Source organism: Crocodylus porosus, unplaced genomic scaffold, assembly GCF_001723895.1.
Source record: "Crocodylus porosus isolate Cpor-Errol unplaced genomic scaffold, CroPor_comp1, whole genome shotgun sequence".
Lineage (NCBI taxonomy): Eukaryota > Metazoa > Chordata > Crocodylia > Crocodylidae > Crocodylus > Crocodylus porosus.
In genome coordinates, this window is record NW_017728931.1 from 34,927,212 (window position 1) to 34,948,647 (window position 21,436).

The 21,436-nt window shown below is 43.7% G+C and overlaps 1 protein-coding gene across 1 annotated transcript in view; it reads right to left on the bottom strand.

Annotated features, from left to right (window-relative positions):
• Positions 1-2,298: 2,298 nt before the first annotated feature.
• The window catches only part of WNT5B (Wnt family member 5B), a 28,551-nt gene continuing 9,413 nt past the window's right edge, over positions 2,299-21,436 (bottom strand). The window contains exons 3-4 of the mRNA XM_019543882.1: positions 15,375-15,704; positions 2,299-6,188 (exon numbers count right to left, since the gene is read on the bottom strand). Of these exons, the coding sequence (XP_019399427.1) occupies positions 5,730-6,188; positions 15,375-15,704 (789 nt within the window). The 3' untranslated portion in view covers positions 2,299-5,729. The remainder of the gene's footprint in view (positions 6,189-15,374; positions 15,705-21,436) is intronic.

Here is a 21,436-nt window from a genome sequence, read left to right on the forward strand (position 1 = left end):
TCTGGTTCAGAAGGAGTCCAGTGTTGCCCTTGCTTTTCCTCTGGCTCACCACATATCTGAAAAAGGACTTTTTATTGTCCTTGATGCTAAAAGCTAGTTGGAGTTCAGTTGCAGCCTTTTCTTTTTCCTGGCTTGCTCCCTGCAGGACTGGACCGTGCAGAATATTCCTCCTTGGAAGTAAATCCCATCCTCCATCCTTTGTAGGCCTTTTTAGCCTCAGGAGGCCTACTAGATCCCTGGAGAGCTAGGGGGGGCTGCTATATTTCCCACAGTTTCATGGCTCTGTATTTCCCACAATTCCATTTGGCTGAGAGAAAAAGTCTTTTCTCCCTCCCCACCTCAACTTAAGACATTGGTCCATTTTTCGACAGACTTATCATCCTGGTTTTTCTCATATACGTTTAATCTCCAAAACCTTTTCTTTATTTTGGCATTTGTGACCATTGAGCCATGAGTTTCTCCTTAAGACACAACCCTGGAAATAGGGTAATATAACCCTGCAGACGTTCCTCCCTGCACTTACAAAACCAGTGCATCTCTTTACCAGCTTGTAGCTTCATTTTCCCCTTTCCACTTGGAAGGACTCTCCCTTGTACCCAAGAAATGAAAGAAGCTGCCACATTCCAGAAGAAAAAAAAGAACTGCTCCTGCTTCAACTGTTATTCTCCTTCCACTTCACAAGATCCCAGTGTGTGTTTTTATACCCTCCACTGCTCTCCTAATGGGAGCAGTAGATATCCACTGCCATCTGAAGAGGAATAAAGAGACTGGCGACGGAGAGATTGAACAGGAGAGGTGATCTCTATACTTTGTTATATTGATGTTTAAAAATATTCTTGTTCTTGGGTTTAGGATTGTTGAGATCTGGTTGTTTTTCCTGGTACGTGTTTTGATGTCAGTATGGATTTTTTTTCATCTTTGACACACTCCACCTTAATGGGCAGGAGATTGTAGTCCAATGAACAGGGCACATGACTGGGAGTTTGGAGTTCTATTTTCAGCACTGTTGCTGGTTCACTGTGACCTTGAGCAAGAATATTCAAATCTCTGGTTTCAGGAAATCAAGGCTTACCAAACCTGATGTTACCCAGCTGAGCCATTACCTCCAGCTCTGCCTGGGATATGTCACATCTGCTTACGTGTATTTCTGGGTATATGGCATATTTCTTTACAGCTTGCCATGTGATGGAACTCTATGTCACACAGGCTCTTCCATAAAAAAATGTAACCTGAAATTACATGAATGAGAAAGCATGTGTGGTTATACAAAGCTGTGCCTGTGATAGCCACTTTAGAATAACAGATAGCCTGTGCTGCCTTCCAGTAGGTAGAAGTCATCTCCTGCAGTCTCTATGCTATCTACATTTCTGCAACCACAGATTGTTACAAATTGCTCCCACGAGGTTGCCTGAGCTTATGAATGTTCACCCCAGCTGGGGTCTGGTGAGGCAGAGAGAGACCATCTGGATATGCCTACTGCTATTCTCATTCAATATTAGGATAACCCTGAACAAATTCCATTTCATTCTGGTTTTGTTGGAACTGCAGGAAGTGGGATGAGATCTAAAAGACAATGCGAAGTTGTGATAGATGTTTGGGCTCAATGTAGCTGTTTCACTTATGGTAAAAGGCTGAAGCCTCATTACCAGATTTATATATGCAGAAAACTGCAGGATTTCAGTGGGGCAGATATGAATTGGAAAAACTGAACAATGCAGACTGGCTCAGTGCCCTCTGCCATCAAAGGGTTAGTTCATTTTAACTTTATCACAAACCCAGTTGTCACATCAGCCTGCCATAAGTAAACACAAATGCATGTTTTCATTACCATTGGTTCTATTCCTCCCCTTTGTGATTAGCTATTTCTAAGTCTGTCTTGAATCAGATTGTAATAAACAGGGATTTCCTAAGGCCTCATTCATGAATTATATACCCTAAAGACTACTAAAGTGTTAAAATGTGATAAATGATTTAAATCCTATTCTCTTAATTCCAGGAGCTGATGTTGTGCCTGTTGACTGTAGCAACTAGACATGTATATAATGACTTTAATCTCAATATGTTTTACAGACTTACATTACATAGCAAGGATCACTCAATTCAGTTCAGACACCTCAGGGTAGGAATGTGGCAGCTTGTTAAAAACACACTACCTAAGAGCTCAGGCTAGGTTCTTCATTTGAAACTGCAAGCACCAGTTAAGTAAATAAAGGTTTGGCTCAGAAACCAGACTCATTTTACTATTGCTTAACCTTACAGAGTACCATGAGATGCATAACAATGATATATGAACAACTCTGTAGTTTCACATTTTATTCAGAAAACAGCACTTCAACACCATGCTGGTGCACATTTTTGTTTAACAGAGACTGAGAAAACAGAGCACTTCCTGCTGAATCTGCAACACCACCTTATTATTGATTCCTGTCCCTTTGTGCAGCTTTGACAGAGCTGTGATTCTTACAGCACAATGGTGTATGCCTGCGTGTCTACAAGAAGTAATAAGTCCTAGTTCTTAGATGGCACTTTCACCTATATATCTCAAAGGACATAACAAGAGAAAGTAAAAATCGTAACCCTCTTTTTATTTGAGGAGACTAAAACACAGAGGGTAAAGTGACTTGTCCAAGGTCACGCAGGTCATCAGAGGAGCGAGGAATCTCTCTCAACTCCCCATTCTGTGCCTCTGGACCATACTTCCTATCTATTAATGCATAATGTAAAATTCACTACTTTGTCCCTGTCATTTGAAAAGAGCAGTTCATCTGCCACTCAATTTCCATTCGCTTTGCATACTTACAACCACTCAGAATGTGTTCTCATTGACATTCTGACTGTTAACTTAAAGTTCTTTTATGTACAAGCTTCACTAAAATTATCCTTTAACTAGAAATGAGATGAACCAGATTGCCGGACCCAGATTGCCTGTATTTTGGGAAAGCTGAAAGCTAATTAATTTGGGGGGAAAAACAAAACAAAACAATGTCAGTTCTCCAGAAAGCTGAGAAACTGCCCAAAGATTTTTATTAGGCACCCTTGTGAACTTTAGGGTTTTTAAAAAAATAAAATTCTCGATGATCAGAGCCTCTCCAAATTTGCATTCCAGGGAATAATTCAAAGTTTGAAGGCCTCTTAAACTCATGGAAATCCCTCCAAGTACTTTCCCCTTCTCAAAAGGCTTCCCCTGCTATTAACTGTTTTAAGAAGACCAGTCCTCTGCTTTTTACCTGCTGACATCTTTATGGAAAGGTAACATGCCTGTTACTACTCCAGCTTCTTCATGGGTATCACCCATGCTGTAACTGGAGGAAGGTGGGGCATCTCTCTTGTATGGATTCTCCCAGAGTCCATGCCATCACTTCTCACAATTTTTTACCTCCACAAAATTAATTATGGGGACATAGAACTACAATCTGAACTGAGACTCCCATAAATGTGTGGTCTTTTGAAATGAACCAAAAATTAAAACATTCTCCATGTCTGGATATATTAATAATGCCTGTGGGTGCCATATAAAAATGTCTGACCCCTTCAAACACTGAGGTGGTAAGGATGGGGGAGAACATGGGGTGAGCATGCAGGATGGAAAAGGGTTTTTTTGGGAGGGGCAGTTGGGTTTTTTTGGGGGGCGGTGGGGATTTAGGTATATCCAAGGTAGAATGATTTTTATAGCTGAGCAAGAAATGTATAGTATCCCAAGTAAAGAGTTCACATCTGAACATCTGAAGTGATCTTGGGCTCAGTCCAGTTCCCACTGAAGTTTAATGGGAGTTGGACTGGGCCACCATACTCACATTTTTTCCATGCATAGAAAAGTATTTTCATTCCTTTGAATTACTATACCTTTGACTTGTATTTTACATAATAAAATAAATCTAGGCCATTGTTTATATTACAACAAATTGCACTCTGCAATGCCAGCAAATACATTGACAGTTGGATAAAAAAACAAGATAAACACTAGAAACATCAGTAAATTTAAAAAAAAATTATTATCAAGCATCATTGTTCTCCCTCTTGTATTTCTGGACCCTTCAAATAATTTAAAAATGAAATATGAATTTTCAGTTTTCTCTGATGGGTTTTGTAAAGTTGCCATGTTTCATCAGCAACAGGAGTTGTAAAATCTGAAATGTAATTTTATGGTTGATGGCATTTTTCTACTTATTGGCAATTTTTGGACACAAAAACTATCAGTAAACAATTCAGAATGTCAATAGAAAAGGGGAAGCATAATAATAAATGTTTATATTTTGGCACTGGCTTCTCTGATTGCTCTATGCTTATAAATGAACTCTACAGATGGTGTGAGGCCCAGGAAGTGTCCTGTACTAGAAACTACATTTGTTCTACATATCTATATAAATTTAAGCCTAGTAAAATTCCAAGAAATTAACAGATTTTGCTAATGGACCTCTGTCCTGAATTTTATTTTTCTCCTTTATCACCAAATGACAGCACAGGATAAGACCTCACTCATGGAACATCCTTCCCACAGACTGGAGACATCTTGGTCTTTGGTATAACTATACTGACTGCAATGTGTTTACCCCAGGGAAGAGTTTGGCCCCTGAACTATAAAAGGAACAGCAGCAAAACAGAGTAAAACACAACATCCAAACCCACACACGCACAAAAGGGACAGAAACCTCAATGAAGGGCATTTAATGCTAGAGGGAAACTGTACAGCTACCACAGAAATGGCAGACAGATGAAAAGACCTGGGCAAAGTAACCATCTGTGTCCACTTCAAAGGGAAAATATACCAATAGTGTGAGGACTGAGGTGCATTTTTGTTTGGTCCCCACTGTGTGTGTCTATGTGTGCATGTGCGTATATGCATGGGTATGTATGCATGTGCGCATCTCTCTCACCCCATTCACTGATAGACACATGAAGCATATTTCTTTCCCAAACAGTCCATTTAATAGGTTTTCCTCTACAAAGACAAACTGGCTTTGGTAGCGGGGAAAAAACCCTCCTTCTTGGCATATGAGCCCAGGCAGGTCTTTAGCAGATTTCCCTTTTGCCCTAGAGGTACAGAAGAACAAGACACTGGATTCCCTTAGACTGGGCAAGGCAGTAGTTCCCAGAGAAGATCATACCTTCCTTTGTCACCTAGAGTAGGTGGCCTTTCACCACCTTGCTCTATTCCATACACTGTCAATGGAACTCTGTATTTTAATCCATAGTCTTGAACATGAGACCTGAGTGACTTTTCCCTCCAGTTTGACAAAGCCCTAGCGCTGTCTTTATAGAGACCAAAAAATGGCTCCAAGTCCCTGCATGTTGTTCATTCAATGGAGTAATAGCTGAAACCAGAATATCTAAAAACTCCCCTATGTCTGGCTGTAACTCCAGATGTCCAAAGCCACATACACAGTTGACATTTACATGATGAGACAGCAAAGAACCCTCCCTTCACCTCTTCTCTGGCAACGAATCCCTTGATTGTGGTGGGGGGAGGGTTGGGAGTTCCTTTGTTAGCAACTCCTTGGCCCCTTCACCCCAGTTGGAATATCCTAGGGAAGATGTGCGTAAGGGCAAATTCTCGTTTTTCTCTCCAGCTGAATCAAAGAAGCGAAGAAACAACCAGTCTGATTGGGAAATTTCAGAACCAAAATGTCTCTTAAATAAGCTTCTTTAATTATCATCATCGATTTATTTATACAAATATAAAATATATTTATAGATTTATATAATATAGATTTGTTGCTTTGGTGGGTCTTTCATTTACAGACGTACTGGTCAACGATCTTTGGGCACTGTTTACACTTGACATAGCAGCACCAGTGGAACTTGCAGTTGCAGCGCTCTACCTGGACACTCTTGAACTGGTCGTAGCCCCGGCCACAGCACATCAGCTCACAACCATCCATGCCTTCTGAGGTCTTGTTGCACAGCCGGCCCTGAGTGCCCAGTGAGCCAGTGGTCTCATTGCGCAGGCAGTAATCGGGGCTGGGGTCAACATAGACCAGGTCCTCTTGAGTAGGCATGTTGAAGCGGTTGTTTACCAGCTCTAGCTTGCCCTTGCGACTGATCCTCATGGCAGCTGCACTGTCATACTTCTCTTTCAACAGGTCACCCACCTTGCGGAAGTCAGCCAGTTGCAACCAGCAGGTCTTAAGGCTGCAGGAACCCGACACACCGTGGCACTTGCAGGCCACATCTGCTAGCTTGTATACCGCCTGCAGGAAAAATTGCAATCAGACAATAGATGTGTTAATTTTTATAGCACAGGTCACTGGCACAGTTGTATAGAGTTCCTCTCTCTCTCTCTTACCTGCCCTAATTCTCCCCCAATTCCTGATCTCTCTTTCTCCCCAAGACAAAATCCTTCCTTACCCTATTGAAATTACCCACCTTAGTATAGTTGGGGTTTTTTGGCATTTCTAGTTGTGTTCACAGCCCTCACAAACAATCTCCTGCTCCTACTACATTTCCATTGGTAGTTCATGACAGATGCCTGGGTAAAGAACAGGAGCATCAAGGAGGAAGAGATCTCCATGTGCTATCTCCTGGTGAAAATGCTCCTCAACCTCTTGGACCAGCATATTACATCCCTCTCTCCTCTCAAAGCCCATAGAAGCAATTGGTGAAGAGAAGAATTTCCTAAGATAATGGTGCTACAGTTCTAGCATTGTATCTACATCCTCTGGAACCTGTGAACCCAAGCCCCCTCCCTCTATTCCAGTTCCATGGTTTTGTTCATTCTAAATACAGTTCCTTTAGGCACAGTAGGAATGGGAGAAATAGGACAAAGAATTAATATATTCATACCAAATAGCCACATCCAGATGAGCACAGACATTTGGTTCCCCAGGGACAAGTATCTGCAGCGCACCTTGCACTGCAGATACTTGTCCCCGGGGAACACCTGTGCCACACATGCTTTGACACATGGCAAGCTACCCAAGGCACTCCTAGGGGAGGCTGAGGCCTGCACTGTGCTGGTGCCAGCAGCTTTACCTGGGGTCATCCCAGGGCTGTGCACGTACAGATAGCGCACCCTTGCAGCTCAGAGAACACCTGACTGCTGTATGTGGGGCTGCAGACGTGTTTGTGGCACCACATACCACATGGCCATGCTCATCTGAATGCACCCGGTGTATACAAACAGAGCATCCACGCTTCCAGGGCAGTTCACATCTCTTCTATGAGCCATCAGTCTGTGCAGCGATAGTAAGACTAACACAGATCTAAAGCCCTATCTGCAAGCTTTGCACCACCTAGTGTCCAGTTATTTCACTTATTAAAATAAGTCCAAGCTTCCTCAGACTATCTAACAACATAAGATGGCATACATTTTAAAAAGCAACCAGTGCCTCATATTCTAACCTGAGATCATTTGGGCCTAATTTTGAGAAGTCAGTGGGAGCTACAGGCACCCAGATGGCTCATGAGTTTTCAAGTGGTACAGCCAAAAATAAATAATCACTTGAAAATGTAGGGCTGTCACTCTCGGTAGGATGTTTGCACATAGCATGAGGGAAAAGAGTCATGATTCTTTTTGCCTTTACATAGCAGGGGTGAGGGGGAAACGGGAGGGGGAGAAAGATTAAAAGAAAAGTTAAAAACCCGTGAAAATGAACTGAAATACAGGTGATGTCAGGCAGGAGCTGGTTCCACTGTAGCCCTCCCCAGTCCAACCCCTCCCATGCTTCCACCTGTGTGCCCCTGTTTCTGGGAGAAGCAAAGGGCAGGACAAGCCAGACCAGGAAGGGCTGCACAGCTGGAGGCAGTTCCTGCCTGCTTTAGGCTAATTACAGCCCTAGTGCAGAAAGAGCATGTGCATACGGGGCACTTTTCTCTGCAGGCAACATAACCCAGCTGAGAAGCAGCACCAATGGTGGCTCTTAAAACATGGTGGAGGTGGTGCCCTGTCCCAGAAAAGGTTGCAAAAGACTGGATTAGAGAATTTGCTCAGAAAGCAAACGACTGAGGCTGAGAGGGTTCAAACCCACATCTTCCTTTTCCTGAGGAAGTACCATAACCATTGACAGGGCTATGAGATAGACTGAAGGTGTTCTCCACCCCTCTTGTTGAAGCTGGGCACCTGTGCAGAAAAGAATGCAAGACTCCTGGGCCCAGATGGAGAGAGCACAAGAAGAGTTTACAACCCTCTTGCCCAGTAAGGAGGACACTCCTCTGGGATGTGGGAGTCCTGGAATCTCCCAATACTTATTATAGATTTACTCCAAAGATTCCCATGCAAAATGCATAAGTAGCCACTAGAGCAGGGACCTGACCCCAGGACTTGCCCTCATTATGTGTACAGATTTGTGTTCTTCAGGGGCCTCAGATATGAGGGACCCTCATTCACTAACCACAAAGGTGGAGATAGACACCAACGCTGTCAACTTAGCCACGAGGCTGGTGTCTCCCAAAATATGCAGCAGTAAAACTATGGCTCTTAAAGTTTCTTTGTGACAACACAGGTTCCAATGGACTGTCAGACACCACAGGGGTTAGGCAGTGTTTCCACGGATTTTTGTTTAGATTTGTGTGTCTAACTTCTGCTTAAAGTTTAGGTACCTAAATGCTATTCTTCTTTGGACCTGGTCCTAAGTTGAAACCAAATTCTGAATTAGCTTAGACAGACCACGTTACTCTTGCTAAGACTGTTAGGTATACAAGAGGCAACAAAGGCATACTACTATGGACCGCTACTGGAAAGTCCGCTTTAGTCTAAACAGTAAATTCTATAGGGCCTAGTCCAATACCCTAAGAAATGAATAGGCTGAGCCCTTATTGCTGAGAGACTTTTTTCTGTTCTTGTCTGTGATTTATTGGTGACTGTCCTTCATAGTACAATGTAACAGCTGTTGATCTGAAGCCTCTGGATTCGCCTTGGACTGGATTATAACTGTGGAACCAACCACGCTGCTACCTTAGGATCCCTGCTCTATTCTACAAGATGGAGCTACACTTGAATTTCCAGACCACCAAACACTTAATATATTCTGACTGATTCGCCAGCTTGTTATAAAGCTTATGCTAGGACTCCTTGGTTATTGCTGTGTCAAAACCAGAGCTATTTGCTTGCCCTTAAGTATGTTTTTATAAAGTATTATGGTTCTCCCTAATCCTGGGCTTTGTTCCTTTCCAAAAAACACTGCAACTTGATTCCCTCAGTTAATGTCATGGGACCTTCTGAGTTTTCTCTGACTTAGATCTAAGTGGCTGATGCTCAAAACATCTGTGGGTCATGTGGAATGCGTATACTACCAGTTCATCACTAACTCTTAAGGACAGTTAAGCATGGTGCCGCTCAGCTTACATATATAGCATTACTCCCCCCCCCGCATTAGTCCTTGTAAGCCTCTCCCTGAGCTGATGGGATGGGGAGAGTTGAGGTAAAATTGGTGGGCTCTTTACCGGCTGATCCAGGATCAATGTGAAGAATAACCTGACATTAAAGTAAGCTCTAACAGCTGAGTCTGATCAATTACCCTGCTCAGAATCAGACTGAAAATACCTCTAATGGAAATAATTAAAGTCCCTTACCCAAGCCAGGGGAAGAGAATTAATGGAGCATTCCGGTGTGGTTAATTAGTCAGGTCCTTTCTCCATCTCAACTGGCAGTGGATGGAGTGACTGATGATTGAGACTTACTATATGCTGAGTGGGTAAACAGTGCAGGGGGACAGACTGCTGAAGCCAGAGAGACAGATAAGGAATGAAGGGAAATAAAAGAGGGTAATGGAGACCAAGTGGCAAAAAAGACAGATGGAAGGAAAGGACATGTTGAGATAACAGTCAAAGATAAACAAACAAGGGCAATAAAGCTAGGAGTCAGCACTCAAAAGCTCGGGAGTGGAGTGGAGAGGTGATGGGGTCAGGAGTGCCCAAAACAGAAAAGAACAGTGTTCCCTTCACTTCCCCCAGCTCCTCCTGGGAACCAGAGAAGGGCAAAATTCCCCTCCCACCATCAGAGCCCAGGATCTGGAAGAACTCTCTTTCACACAAATCCGATCTAGGAACAAAGGTCATGGGGGCATAGGAAAACTCTGCCCAGAAATTAGAAGGGCAAAATCCCTCTTCCTCAATGTAAGCTCTTGCCTAGTAACCAGAAGGCAGAGTCTCACCAACAGCAAAAAAATCAGAATGAGGTAGAAATCAATAGTCACTTGTTAATGACCATTATCTGCTCCAGGAATGAGCACTGCACATGGCCATGCTAGCCATGCTGTGGTTTTTATATACAGTCTCTGGGAACCTCTAATGCTTTTTCCTATTCCTCTCTTCCTCATTCCAAGTATATGGAGTGACACAGTCTCTTGTTAGTTCCAGCTTTCAAACAAACTCTTTTAAGTAAAAAATTCGCAATAGGTACAGTATAAAAAGCTACTACTTAGTACAGTAGCCAAAGGATAAGCAGGCAGATTGACTGATTGCTTCACGAACAGTCCATGGAGGTAAGATGCACAGCACGCCAGGTCCAGAAACACGCAATTTTTTTCTCCTTCTTGTCTATTCATGTTCCAACTTCATAGTTTCCAAACTTGAGAGGAACAGCTTGAGTCACTGTCTAGGGGACAGGCCCTGCTTTTAACTGTGTAGTAGGGTTATGTTTTTGTTTTGTATTTTCATCTGGTCATCTCAGATAACTAAATCTCTCCAAGCACCTCTATTCAAAAGGATCACGGTAGGTATTTGTTCCAAGGAAGAGATTTATGGAAACTGGTGTGTTCCCCTTCACTACTGGAATTCAGTCCCATAAGAAACATCTACTGACCCAAATTTGGTCACTGTCACACTGGGATGTAAAATCCTCCTCTAAGACCAGAAGGGACCCACAGATTTTTCACCCAATGATTCTTGCCCCTGTTCAATTAACATGTGGTTGATCTATGGCTTATCTTTTAGAATAACATTCAAGGACTCCAAGTGAAGGAGGATATAGCACATTGTTTGGTAAAGCCTATATTCAGACTATTTACTAGCTGCAAACACTGAAATCTCATCCTTAAAGCCCTGTCTACAAATTCAGCTAAGCGAAGAAACCAGGTGAAACACGAGTTCAGGATGCTATGTTGTAACATACATGATTCTGTCTTGAGGTGAAGATCCAATTGTTTTTAACTACATTCCTAGAACACGCTATAGCTCTGCCTTAATCAAAAATGTAGCATTATTTAAGTTCGCAACACAGATACTCATCCAGATGACGAGACAAAATAGTCTTTCCCTCTCAGGGAAGCAGGCTTGACAACTAAGAAGTACATAAAGCATTTTCTCCTTATTTTCAAGAAGATTTTCATTTATAGCAGTTGGACCAACCCACAGTGACCCTAGATATTAATTTAAGATGCACCTTGGGAGTTCTACTGAGAATAATGACATTTTACAGTGCCTGTTTAATGAAGAAACCTAAATCCCTCTAAAGAGCAACCACAGTTATAATCCAAGTCCCCTACCTCTCCCAAGTTGAAAAGAAATGTGAATTCCAGGGCTGTGAATCTGATGCTTTTTACCAACTAACTCTAGGTTTACCCCAAAACTGGCCTTCTAAAAGGAGTGAACAGGAATGCTGAAACTCATTTCAGTTTACATGCCTGCCACAGAAATATGCCATTTACAATCAAGGATAAGAATATCTCTAACAGCCCCTCTTGATTCAGTTGCAAAGGCAAGCAGGAATTACATATAAAAAAGCAACATAAAAATGGAAAATGGAGAAAATACATAATAATTAATATATATGGGACACTATGAAAGAGAGAAAGTTGATTAAGGAAGCTAAGCACACCAATGACAAGCCTATGGCTGGCAAGCCTAAGACAAGAAGAAGGAAAATTTTAAGTACATTACAAACAAAATCAATATTAGCTATCATATAGAGCTACTACTTGATAGCAATGGTAAACAAGTTACTATTACTATTAAAATTCTGATCCTTCTGCTCTACAGTTGGAAAAAAGGAAGATAATATACTCAGTTAATTAGGAGAATTATGTTATTTCCATTCCATTAGAAAGTGAAGAGAATTCTAAGTTTCTACTAGGAATATCACACCTGGATAATTGTCACTAAGGAGTCTTTAAAGAATTGGCTAAGGAGATCTGGAAAAACTGATGCTCCATTTTAAATTTATTTTATAATATTTTCCAGAGAGCATTCAAGAAAATTAAAAGAGCAATAATGTACTAATATACCAAAAAGGAAGAGCAGGATGGTCTAGATACTGCTATGACGTCTATATGATTTCCCTCCTGGTCCCAGGTCCACCACTAGCAAAATAAGCCTCCCCCTTTCCTCTCAGGTAAGCCAGAGCCTGGCAAATGCAGCTGAGAGAGGAACTGAGTTCATCTCTTCCCTCAGCACTGCTCTTAATCTCTCCTGAGATACAGAATTTGATCATAATCAGGGGCATACCAGCAGGACTGCTTCAAGTGCCCTACTCTGCTTAAATAGACCACTCAAGTAAAGAAGAATGGGCCAGGCTTACTTTGTCAATGGTAGACCACAGGGTCAGGAGGGAAGGCTGTGTAGATGTGCCCTATAAATTCATCAGTACTAGATAAAAGAAAGAAAACTAACAAAAAATTCACTTAGTAAAGACTTAAAGGCAGGCATATAATTAATACCAGTCAATACAGTTTTACAGAAAACAGGCCTCTCATCAAAGAAAACTGAGTTTAGTCTTTTATGAAATTATAAGTCTGGTTGATAAAATAACTGTATAGATGGAACAGATTCAGACTTTTACATCCTGTTTGACATGATTGACGGACTGACACTGCAATTTTACTAGAGGACATATTAAATGGACTAAGAAATGAACTGATAGACGTGAAAAAGCAGTTGTCAATGGGAAAGCATCACTGAATGAAGTGTTCCTAGTTGGGTCACAAAGAGATTAACTTTTTCATCAATGATCTGGAAGTTGGTATAAAAATCATTGCTGATGAAACTGTTGACAACACAGGGATTGGAAAAATGATAAATAACAGTGAACACAGGGCAGACAAATGGAACAAGCTGAGCCCATTCAAACAAATGCACTTCAGTACAACCTAATGTCAAGTTACACATCTGGGAACAAGACATGCAAGACACACCTACAGAAGGGTAGACTTAATCTTGGGAAGTGGTAACCCTGAAAAGGCCTGAAAGATAATAGTGGACAAGCAGCTCCTTGCAAGCTCCCAATGTAGTGCCAGGAAAAAGAGAATAATAGGACAACTGGGCATATAAAGAGGTGTTAGTAAATGGGAATAAAGGGATAATTTCACTTTTGTATACAACAATAGTGAGGTTACTACTAGAATGCTATATACAGTTCTGCTATCTACTACTTCTAAATATGTAGAAAAGAATGGAGTGGGAACAGAAAGAGGCACATAAATGGTTGAAGGACTGGAAAAATATATTATAATGACAAACATGAAGAGTTCAAGCCTTTAGTTTGTCAAAAGAAAATGTGAGAGGTAATTTGAGTCCAGTATATAAGTACCATCATGAAGAGATAATACCAGATACTAAAGGACTCTGGAACAAACTATCAAGGAAACCAGTGGATTCTCTGTGTCTTAATGTTTTCAGATCAAAACTGGACTACTTCATGTAAGATGAACTTCAACTAAACTCAAGTTACCAGGCTCAATATAGGGGTAACAGGCTGCAGTATAATGACCAGATATACAAGTCAGATCTAATAATCATCTATGCCCTAAAGCTGACTGATTCACTGAATGACAAAAGTTAAACAAATTCAGCGTGTCGAATGAATGATCTGTCCCCTACCATCACATTCCTATTTTAGCAACCCTTGTGAGGTTTTTGTGTTGGGAAGGAAAATAACTGAAGCTGAAATCCCACAGTATGCCACAGCAGCACAAAGATTATTTTGAGGATTTAGCCTTGAGTGCCTGTGTCAGCCAGTTTAGCAGATGAACAGCTTTAGACACAGCCTGAAGCACCTCATTGACCCAAACTCACCTGCCAGTCAAACAATACCTTCCCCTTGCCAAACTGCACCTTGCCTGTGCGATTCTCAGAGGAATGGTGAAGCCATGACTGTGCACCCCAGGGAATTAGGTGCAGAAAAATTCAGTTTTGTGCAGAAAAATTCAAAGTTATTCGAAATGAATTACTTTTTTTAAACAAATTAAACTAAACATAACACCATTTGAACCTTCGTTAGAAATATATGCAGGTATACTTTGTATGGCTGAAGTGTGGGTATGGGGTGTGTATGTGGAGGGATTTGTGAAGATGTGGGGGGTATGGATGGGTATGTGGGATCTGTGGGCAGGTGTGGGGGTGTGGGGTTTGTGGAAGGGCTGTGGAGGGGTGTGGGGCATGTGGGCAGGTGTGGGGTTGTGGGGTTGTGAAGGGGTGTATGTGTGAAGGGGGGTTGTAGGTAGGTATGGCCCCCCACCACACACATTCCTCCACCATGGTATACAATGCCTGCCGCTGGCGGCTCAGCAGCAGGCAGTGGGCCCTCAGGGTGCTCATGGCTGCAGCAGCAGAGCCCCTGACAACACACTTCTCTGGCTGAGTCCCGGGGCCTGCACATGCTGGCATGGAGTCACCCTGGCCCATCGCTGTGCACCTTCGCACCAGACCAGGCTGGCTCTGTGCCAGCATGTGAGGCTTGTGGCACTGCAGGAGGGAGCCACATGCCATCAGGCTGAGCAGGTTCCATGCCTCCCTGTGCAGCTTCCTGCTGGAGTGCAGGAAGTCCCACACAGAGGCATATAGCTGGCTGGCCCAGCTCGATGGCGCATCAATAGGGAGCTGCACACCACTGGGCTGGGCAGGCTCCATGCCCTCACGTGGACTTCTAGCATTCCAGCATGAAGTCGCAAATGGAGGCAAACATGAGCCTGCCTGACCCAATGGAGTGACTCTATGCCTCCACATGCAGCTTCCTGCTGGAGTACTGGAAACCCGCATGGAGGAATAAAGCCAGCCATGCTAGCCCAATGGCATGTGGCCCATACCCACCCACAAACCACACACCCACCCATACCCCCTACCCCAGGCCCATCCACAAACCCTATGCACCCCCAGGCAGGAGCTCCCCTCCCCACTTACCAGCTCTCCAGGCACATGGCTCTGTGAAACAACATCATGGAGGTGGAGGCACAGAGTCTGCCACAGTTAAATTATGTAAAATTATGCAATTATGCGCAGTCATGCTTTTATGTGCAAAATTGCATGGGCGCATAACTGCATAATTCCCCAGGGTGTAACTGTACCAAATGCGTCAGTGGGTTACGTTCTGGTTCCTCATTGGGTAACTGACTCACTGTTCCTCATAACTAACTGTCCCTCCATAACCTAATATTCATAATGAACGCACAATGAATTTCTGATCTGTCTCTGCTCCAAAAAAAGGAAGTGGCCAGCAACTGTCTTACCCTGCGGCCAGCCTCATTGTTCTGCAAGTTCATGAGCATGCGAGCCTGCTCCTCTGATCCCTTTGCATAGTTCTTCTCCCTCTCCTTGGCATCCACAAACTCCTTAGCGAAACGGTAGCCATACTCCACGTTATCGCCACAGCCACCCCACAGCCAGTCTCGAGGCAAGTCCTTAGGGCGCGCTGTCCGACTGCAGCCACAGCTGGACAACTCTCCTTCACGGCAAGCACGACTGATGGCATTCACCACCCCTGCAGCACTAACAGCATAAGTAAATGCAGTCTCTCGACTACCTAGGAGGGAGAGAAAATGAAAAAAATCAGCAAAAAACTAACCTCCTTTGACAAATACAACCACTCTCAGGGAGAGACTGAACAGCATGTACAGCAGTTGAAGACGGTGTGAGCTGAGGGGTTGAACCATGCATTGGATTATAGAGTATAAGGAACAATCCTGCCCTGGTATACAGGCTGTGACAAGATGGGTAATTCAAACAGGAGATGCCCACAGCACAGGTTCACATTCCATTTTGCTCATATTTAGGGTGCCCAACCCCATGAATCCAACTACCCTTCCCCAATAGTCTTAGTACCAATAGCAGTTCTGATTCCCTTGGCATACTTTAGTCAAGAAGTAAGTTCCTTAATAATTATACATGCAGCAACCTGCCCACCCCCCACAAAAAAATGTGTAATCTCTTGCTTTAGGGAGGATGAGAAGCATGTGTGTATAGGAGCTGCTGATCAAAGGTCATTATTATTTGTATAAGAATAGCACTTGCTCTGTTGAGAGCCCTGAAGACTGAGGTCCTTGGTCCATAAAACAGCTGCAGTGTGGACAGCAGTAGCCAAAACTTCATCCCACAACAAACCAACAATATGCTTCTAACCTGGAGGGAACACTCACAAAGGGAGAAGGCAGTCTGTTCTCTACGAAAATTCAACTGCTGGCCTATCTGGTGTGAATGAACTAGTGAAGAAGGCACGCAACTGGGCTTTGTCTACCCAAGAAAGTTGCTCCCATTTAACTATAGGTGACTTTAAATGAGTTCAGCTAAACTGGTGCAAACCCTAAAAGGACACCACAATATCAGTTAAAACCCAGCTTATTTTTGTTTAAATAAAGTAAATGCGAAATTGCTTTAACCTTAACCAAAACAAGCTACTCTTACACCTAATATAACTATATTTATAGTACTCTACTAGTCCAAGGAACGCCATTTATTCATATAAGCTATAAAGATTCATGTGTAGACAAAGCCCAAGTTAAACGTCTCCATAAATTCTCTCATGCAGCAGAGACTTTAGTGACAAACATATGAGCATTAAGGGGAGGGACTCAACGCTTGCTTTGTCAGATGACCTACTTTCTATCTGAGTCGTATTGCCTGTCCAGCTGACATTACAGCCTGCTGGGGTATGGATGTCTCCATCTACATGCTATATTGTCACCACTCAGTACACCAAAGTACTGAACTGACACTCTCCAAGCCATTACTTACGTGCCAACAAACAGCTTTCAGATGCTAGACAATGATTATTACTGATGCTTCATTTAAATGAGTATTTTAAACATGAACAGTTGCGAGAGCCAGCCCCAGTACCAAATTAACCCCTAATACTCTCAATCATATTGTAATGTCATCCAATCACCGATGGCTTTGTAACCTTGAGGTTAGACTGCTCCACTGTGCTATATGTAGGGCTGGCCTTGAAGACCATCATACATTCACTGCAGCTGCTGCAGAATGTGGCAGCTCACCTGCTGATCAAAGTTGCCTTGACCACATAACTCCAGTGCTCCAGAACTGCACTGGCTCCCAAGAGCTTCCTGGGTGCAATTGAAGGTGCTGTTTTTGATTTATAAGGCCCTCAATGGTCTGGACCCTACATACCTAAGGGATAACCTTCTCCCTTATGCCCCATAGTGAAACCTAAGGCCAGCCAAGTGCAACCTCCTACAAGTACTGGCAGTGCGCCAAGTCTGCTTGGCAAAAATGTGTGGGAGGTCATTCTCAGCAGTCACTCCTCAGCTCTCACTTCCCTCTTGACGTGCACCAGAGGTTTCAGAAAAACTGTAGGACCTACCTGTTTGGGCAGGTGTTTAGCAAACAAAGCTAAGCTGAACTACTGTTTAGGGGGTCCCTGTTTATATTCCAATTCCCTTTCACAGCTCTTGAGCTGTTTTGTTCTCTTGATATTCTACTGTTTCGTAAGTTATCCGTTTTTATTGTAAGCTATCCTGAGCCTTTGTTTGGAAGGGTGTCACGTAAATTGAATAAATAAATAAATAATACCCTAGGTAGACTTCATAAGCAACAAAGGAGGTCAGTAAGCTCCCTCAATAGGACTGTGTCAGTGCTTTGGGTGTCCCCTTGTTCCAAAATGCATATACATTTTGCACCATTGTTATTATCAACTTATCACCAGTGGTTAATGACCCAAGACAAAGGCAGGACTGTGAAGGGCACCACACTAACTGAGAAAAGTTTCAAGGCAAACTGCTCTAATTGAAGCCAAGTTGTATACTATAGAGTTCTTCCAACAAGGCTGACAAGTGTGGGGTTTGAAGAGGTGTGAACCTTAACCAATATCACTGTGGCAATGCATTTATAATGGCGAACCTGTTCTTTTACTGGTATGCCTTGCTTTGCTTGTGTCGGGGTGTCAAACTCATCCGGCCCCGCATGCAGGATGATTGGCTTGGGGCCAGTCCACGTGCCGGACAATCCAGCACACACCTCATGCAGCATTTGTGTCAACTCCAGGACCCACGAGCAGCACCAGGGGCTAGATGATGGACCTCTGGGCTGGATCCAGCTCACAGGCTGTATCTGTGACACCCCTGGCTTGTAGGGAAAGTTTTTACTATAATGGTACAAACTACAGCTTTGCCAGAATAGCTGTGTCCACAGGAGGAGCTCTGGTGCCTCCTCTTTGAAGCTCTGCTGCCCTCCAATGGTCACTGCTTACTACAGAAAGTATGGAGAATAACCCACCATGGGGATCCTGGGATGGGACCGATCCAATGATTATGGGGAATACTTGGAAAATACTGGCTGTATATGCACCTTTCTAGTCTCAAATGGGAAACAAATTTAAGGGAATTAAACAAGAGGAGAGAGGAGACAGAACTGAACTCAGTGGGGAGGGTATAGCAAAGGTAATTGGACCTGATAAAATAGTGTCATTCTAAAGGAAATGACACTATTTCAAATTGTGTATAGAAAGTGTTTGCTTTATTTAAAGTTTCCAACTGAACAAAAAAATTTGAGAACTGTTCTGATTTTTTTCTTATCAGTTCCTTCTACCTTCTTGTGTCACTCTTCCACCCCACCCTGTGCTGAAAAGGGAAAGGGAAAAGATAAAGCAAATCAAGACCCAGAATATTTTCATGAAACCTACCAGCTCTAGAAATGATAGGGCTGACTTGGTAACAGGGAACAGCCCAACCAGGCAGGCAGAACTATGCTGGGGTGGGGACAGAATATGGTTTCTTCTCAGAATATACTCCCAGCAGCAAACTCTGATGCTATATTATCTGCTGCTTTATGCCTCCCCTGAAGAAATGCAGTTGAAAGGAATGTATGAGTTCTCTAGTGACAGCACAAGGAGCAATTTCTGAAGGGTAATTTCTCTCCCTCACTAACCAGAGACCAGGCTAGACCAAAACTTAAAAAAAAAATCCTCACAGAAACACAGTCACTGGGAAGAATAAAAGACAAGCTTCAGTGCTTGAAATTCTTCCACAAAATCTGACTGCTTCACCACTGTAAAATACACAAAACTAAGGTAGACGCACTGAATGCAGACTAACCATAAATTATGACCCCTGATTTCTGACCTGCAGCCAAACCAAGCTGTCATATGAGAGTGAAGGGAAAGGGCAGTTTCACACCACCTGTACACTTGCCTGATTTTGGACTTGAGCAGACTGGTTCAGCTCCCTGCATAATTCAGCTCAGCCCAGGGCTGGGATTTTTTATATCCCACTTGTAGCAGGCAGCCCAGAATTTTTATGAGCACTGTATTCTGCATATAACTTCCCCAATACTTATCTCTGCTTTCCCCTACCCACACACTGGCATGCCCTTTTACCACTGGGGGTACCCCCCTACAAAAGAATACATTTGGTTTCTATCCCCTTCAAGTCACCCGAACATCAGAAAGAAACAAGGCTGCATAGTCCTGACCTGGGCCCTAGAGGATGAAAGTGAGAGTACACAGCACAAAGCCAACTTTACAACCAACATGCCACTTCTGAGATCAAAATGGTTTGCTTTCTATTCCAAAATAAAACAAAAGCAAAATATTTTTACAGTTTATCTGAACTTCCGAAATATTCCCAAATGAAAAACCAGACAGGACAAAACTACGTATGCCTCAGGAGAAAAAAACAACAGAAATCTCATCACCCTGTGCACTAACTCTTCACAAAGAACTAGATCAGAGGTTCCCAATCTGTGGTATGGGTACCACCAGTGATACTCAGACAACCTGTCAGCGGTACACATTAACAGATTCATTACAATTACTTTATATGACAAAAATTTGCTGGTGGTACTTAAGGTTGTATAGTTTTAAATTGGTGGTGTGCAATCTTTTAGAGTTTGGGAACTGCTGAACTAGATAATATTGGTCAACAAATTCATGACACCCTAAAGCTGACTTCGGCAATACATATCTAACTTCCTTCCCCAGTGTTTTCAATTTGGATGGGAATACGAACCCGAAATGGAAAACTGCTTCCTACTTCCCACTGGACTAAGGCAAAGGGGCCAGGATCAAGTCACTTGCTTAGAAACTAACCTTTCAGTGGCAGCTAAACTTGATCTGAGCCAAAAGGCCAAGAAGTGACAAATCATGTCACCACCAACCATCACACCTTATCACCAGACGGGGCCTAGATACATTCCCATGCTACTATATGTACTGGAGCCTTTGAAAGCAGAAACACCCACTACAGTTGCCAGTAAGAGCTACACCTATCCCTGGCACCTAACTGTAGACCCACCACTTTTCCTCCCTCAACCCAAATTTGGACCTAATTCAAGTAACAGGATAAATTCCAAGAGGCGAAGGACCTCCCATGCCTTCAACCCATCCTTCATTATCTAGTTCAGATCCCTCTTCCCAGTTTGCTGCTCCCCTGCTCTTTCTGCCCTTGCTGCATTGTTGCAACATCATTGTCATGCCCTGGATCCAACTGAGGGAACAGCAGAGGTGCAGGCAGGGCTGTGGGAAGGGGGGCTTTTCTCTCATCCTCCTCAAAAGCCACCTTTCCCTCCAGGACTCACTCTCCTGAGGCATGGATTCCTCTCAGCTCTCCCGATCCATCTGCAGCGCCTGTGCCCGCCCTGTGGGGACCTTCCTCCCTCTGGGACTGGAAGAGCCCAGCAAGGTACCCACCCAGCTTTCTCTGAAGCCCCAAGAGAGTCCTGGCCAGGGAAGGAGCACCCCAACCAGGTGGGAAGGGGCAGTAATCTGCTGCCACTCCACCTGTGCCGGCATGGGTGCCTGCTGGCCCATCCGGGCAAGGAGCCTTCTTGCTTTGCTTCAGGGATGTCTCCCTCAGGGCACCCTGCTCCTTCTGAGACTGGGCAAATGCAGCACCTCGGGTTTCCCTCTGCACCTAGTCTTGGGTCCCTGACTCCCAGGACTGGGGAAGAGCAATGTCAGGGTGGGGGGAGCAATGTGGGGAAGTGGTGGCTGGTGGGGTTAGCGATGGTGGAGGAAGTAATGGTTCAGGGGGAAAGCAATGGGGGAAGTAATGGCTGCGGGGAAGTGATGGATGAGGAAGTGATTGTGGGGGCAGTAATGGCTGGGGGAGTGATGCAGGGGAAGGAATGGAGGGGGTGGGCTGGGATAGGGGGTAGTGATGGCTGGAGGGAGTGTGATGTGGGGAGCAATGGATGGGAAAGTAATGTGGTGAGGTAGGAATGGCTAGAGGAAGTGATGCGGGGGGAGGGATGAAGGGCAGTGATGGGGGAGTAAGGTGGGGTGAGGTGGGATGGAGGAAAGTGATGGCTGGAGAAGTGATGTCGGGGGAGGGGTGGAGAGCAG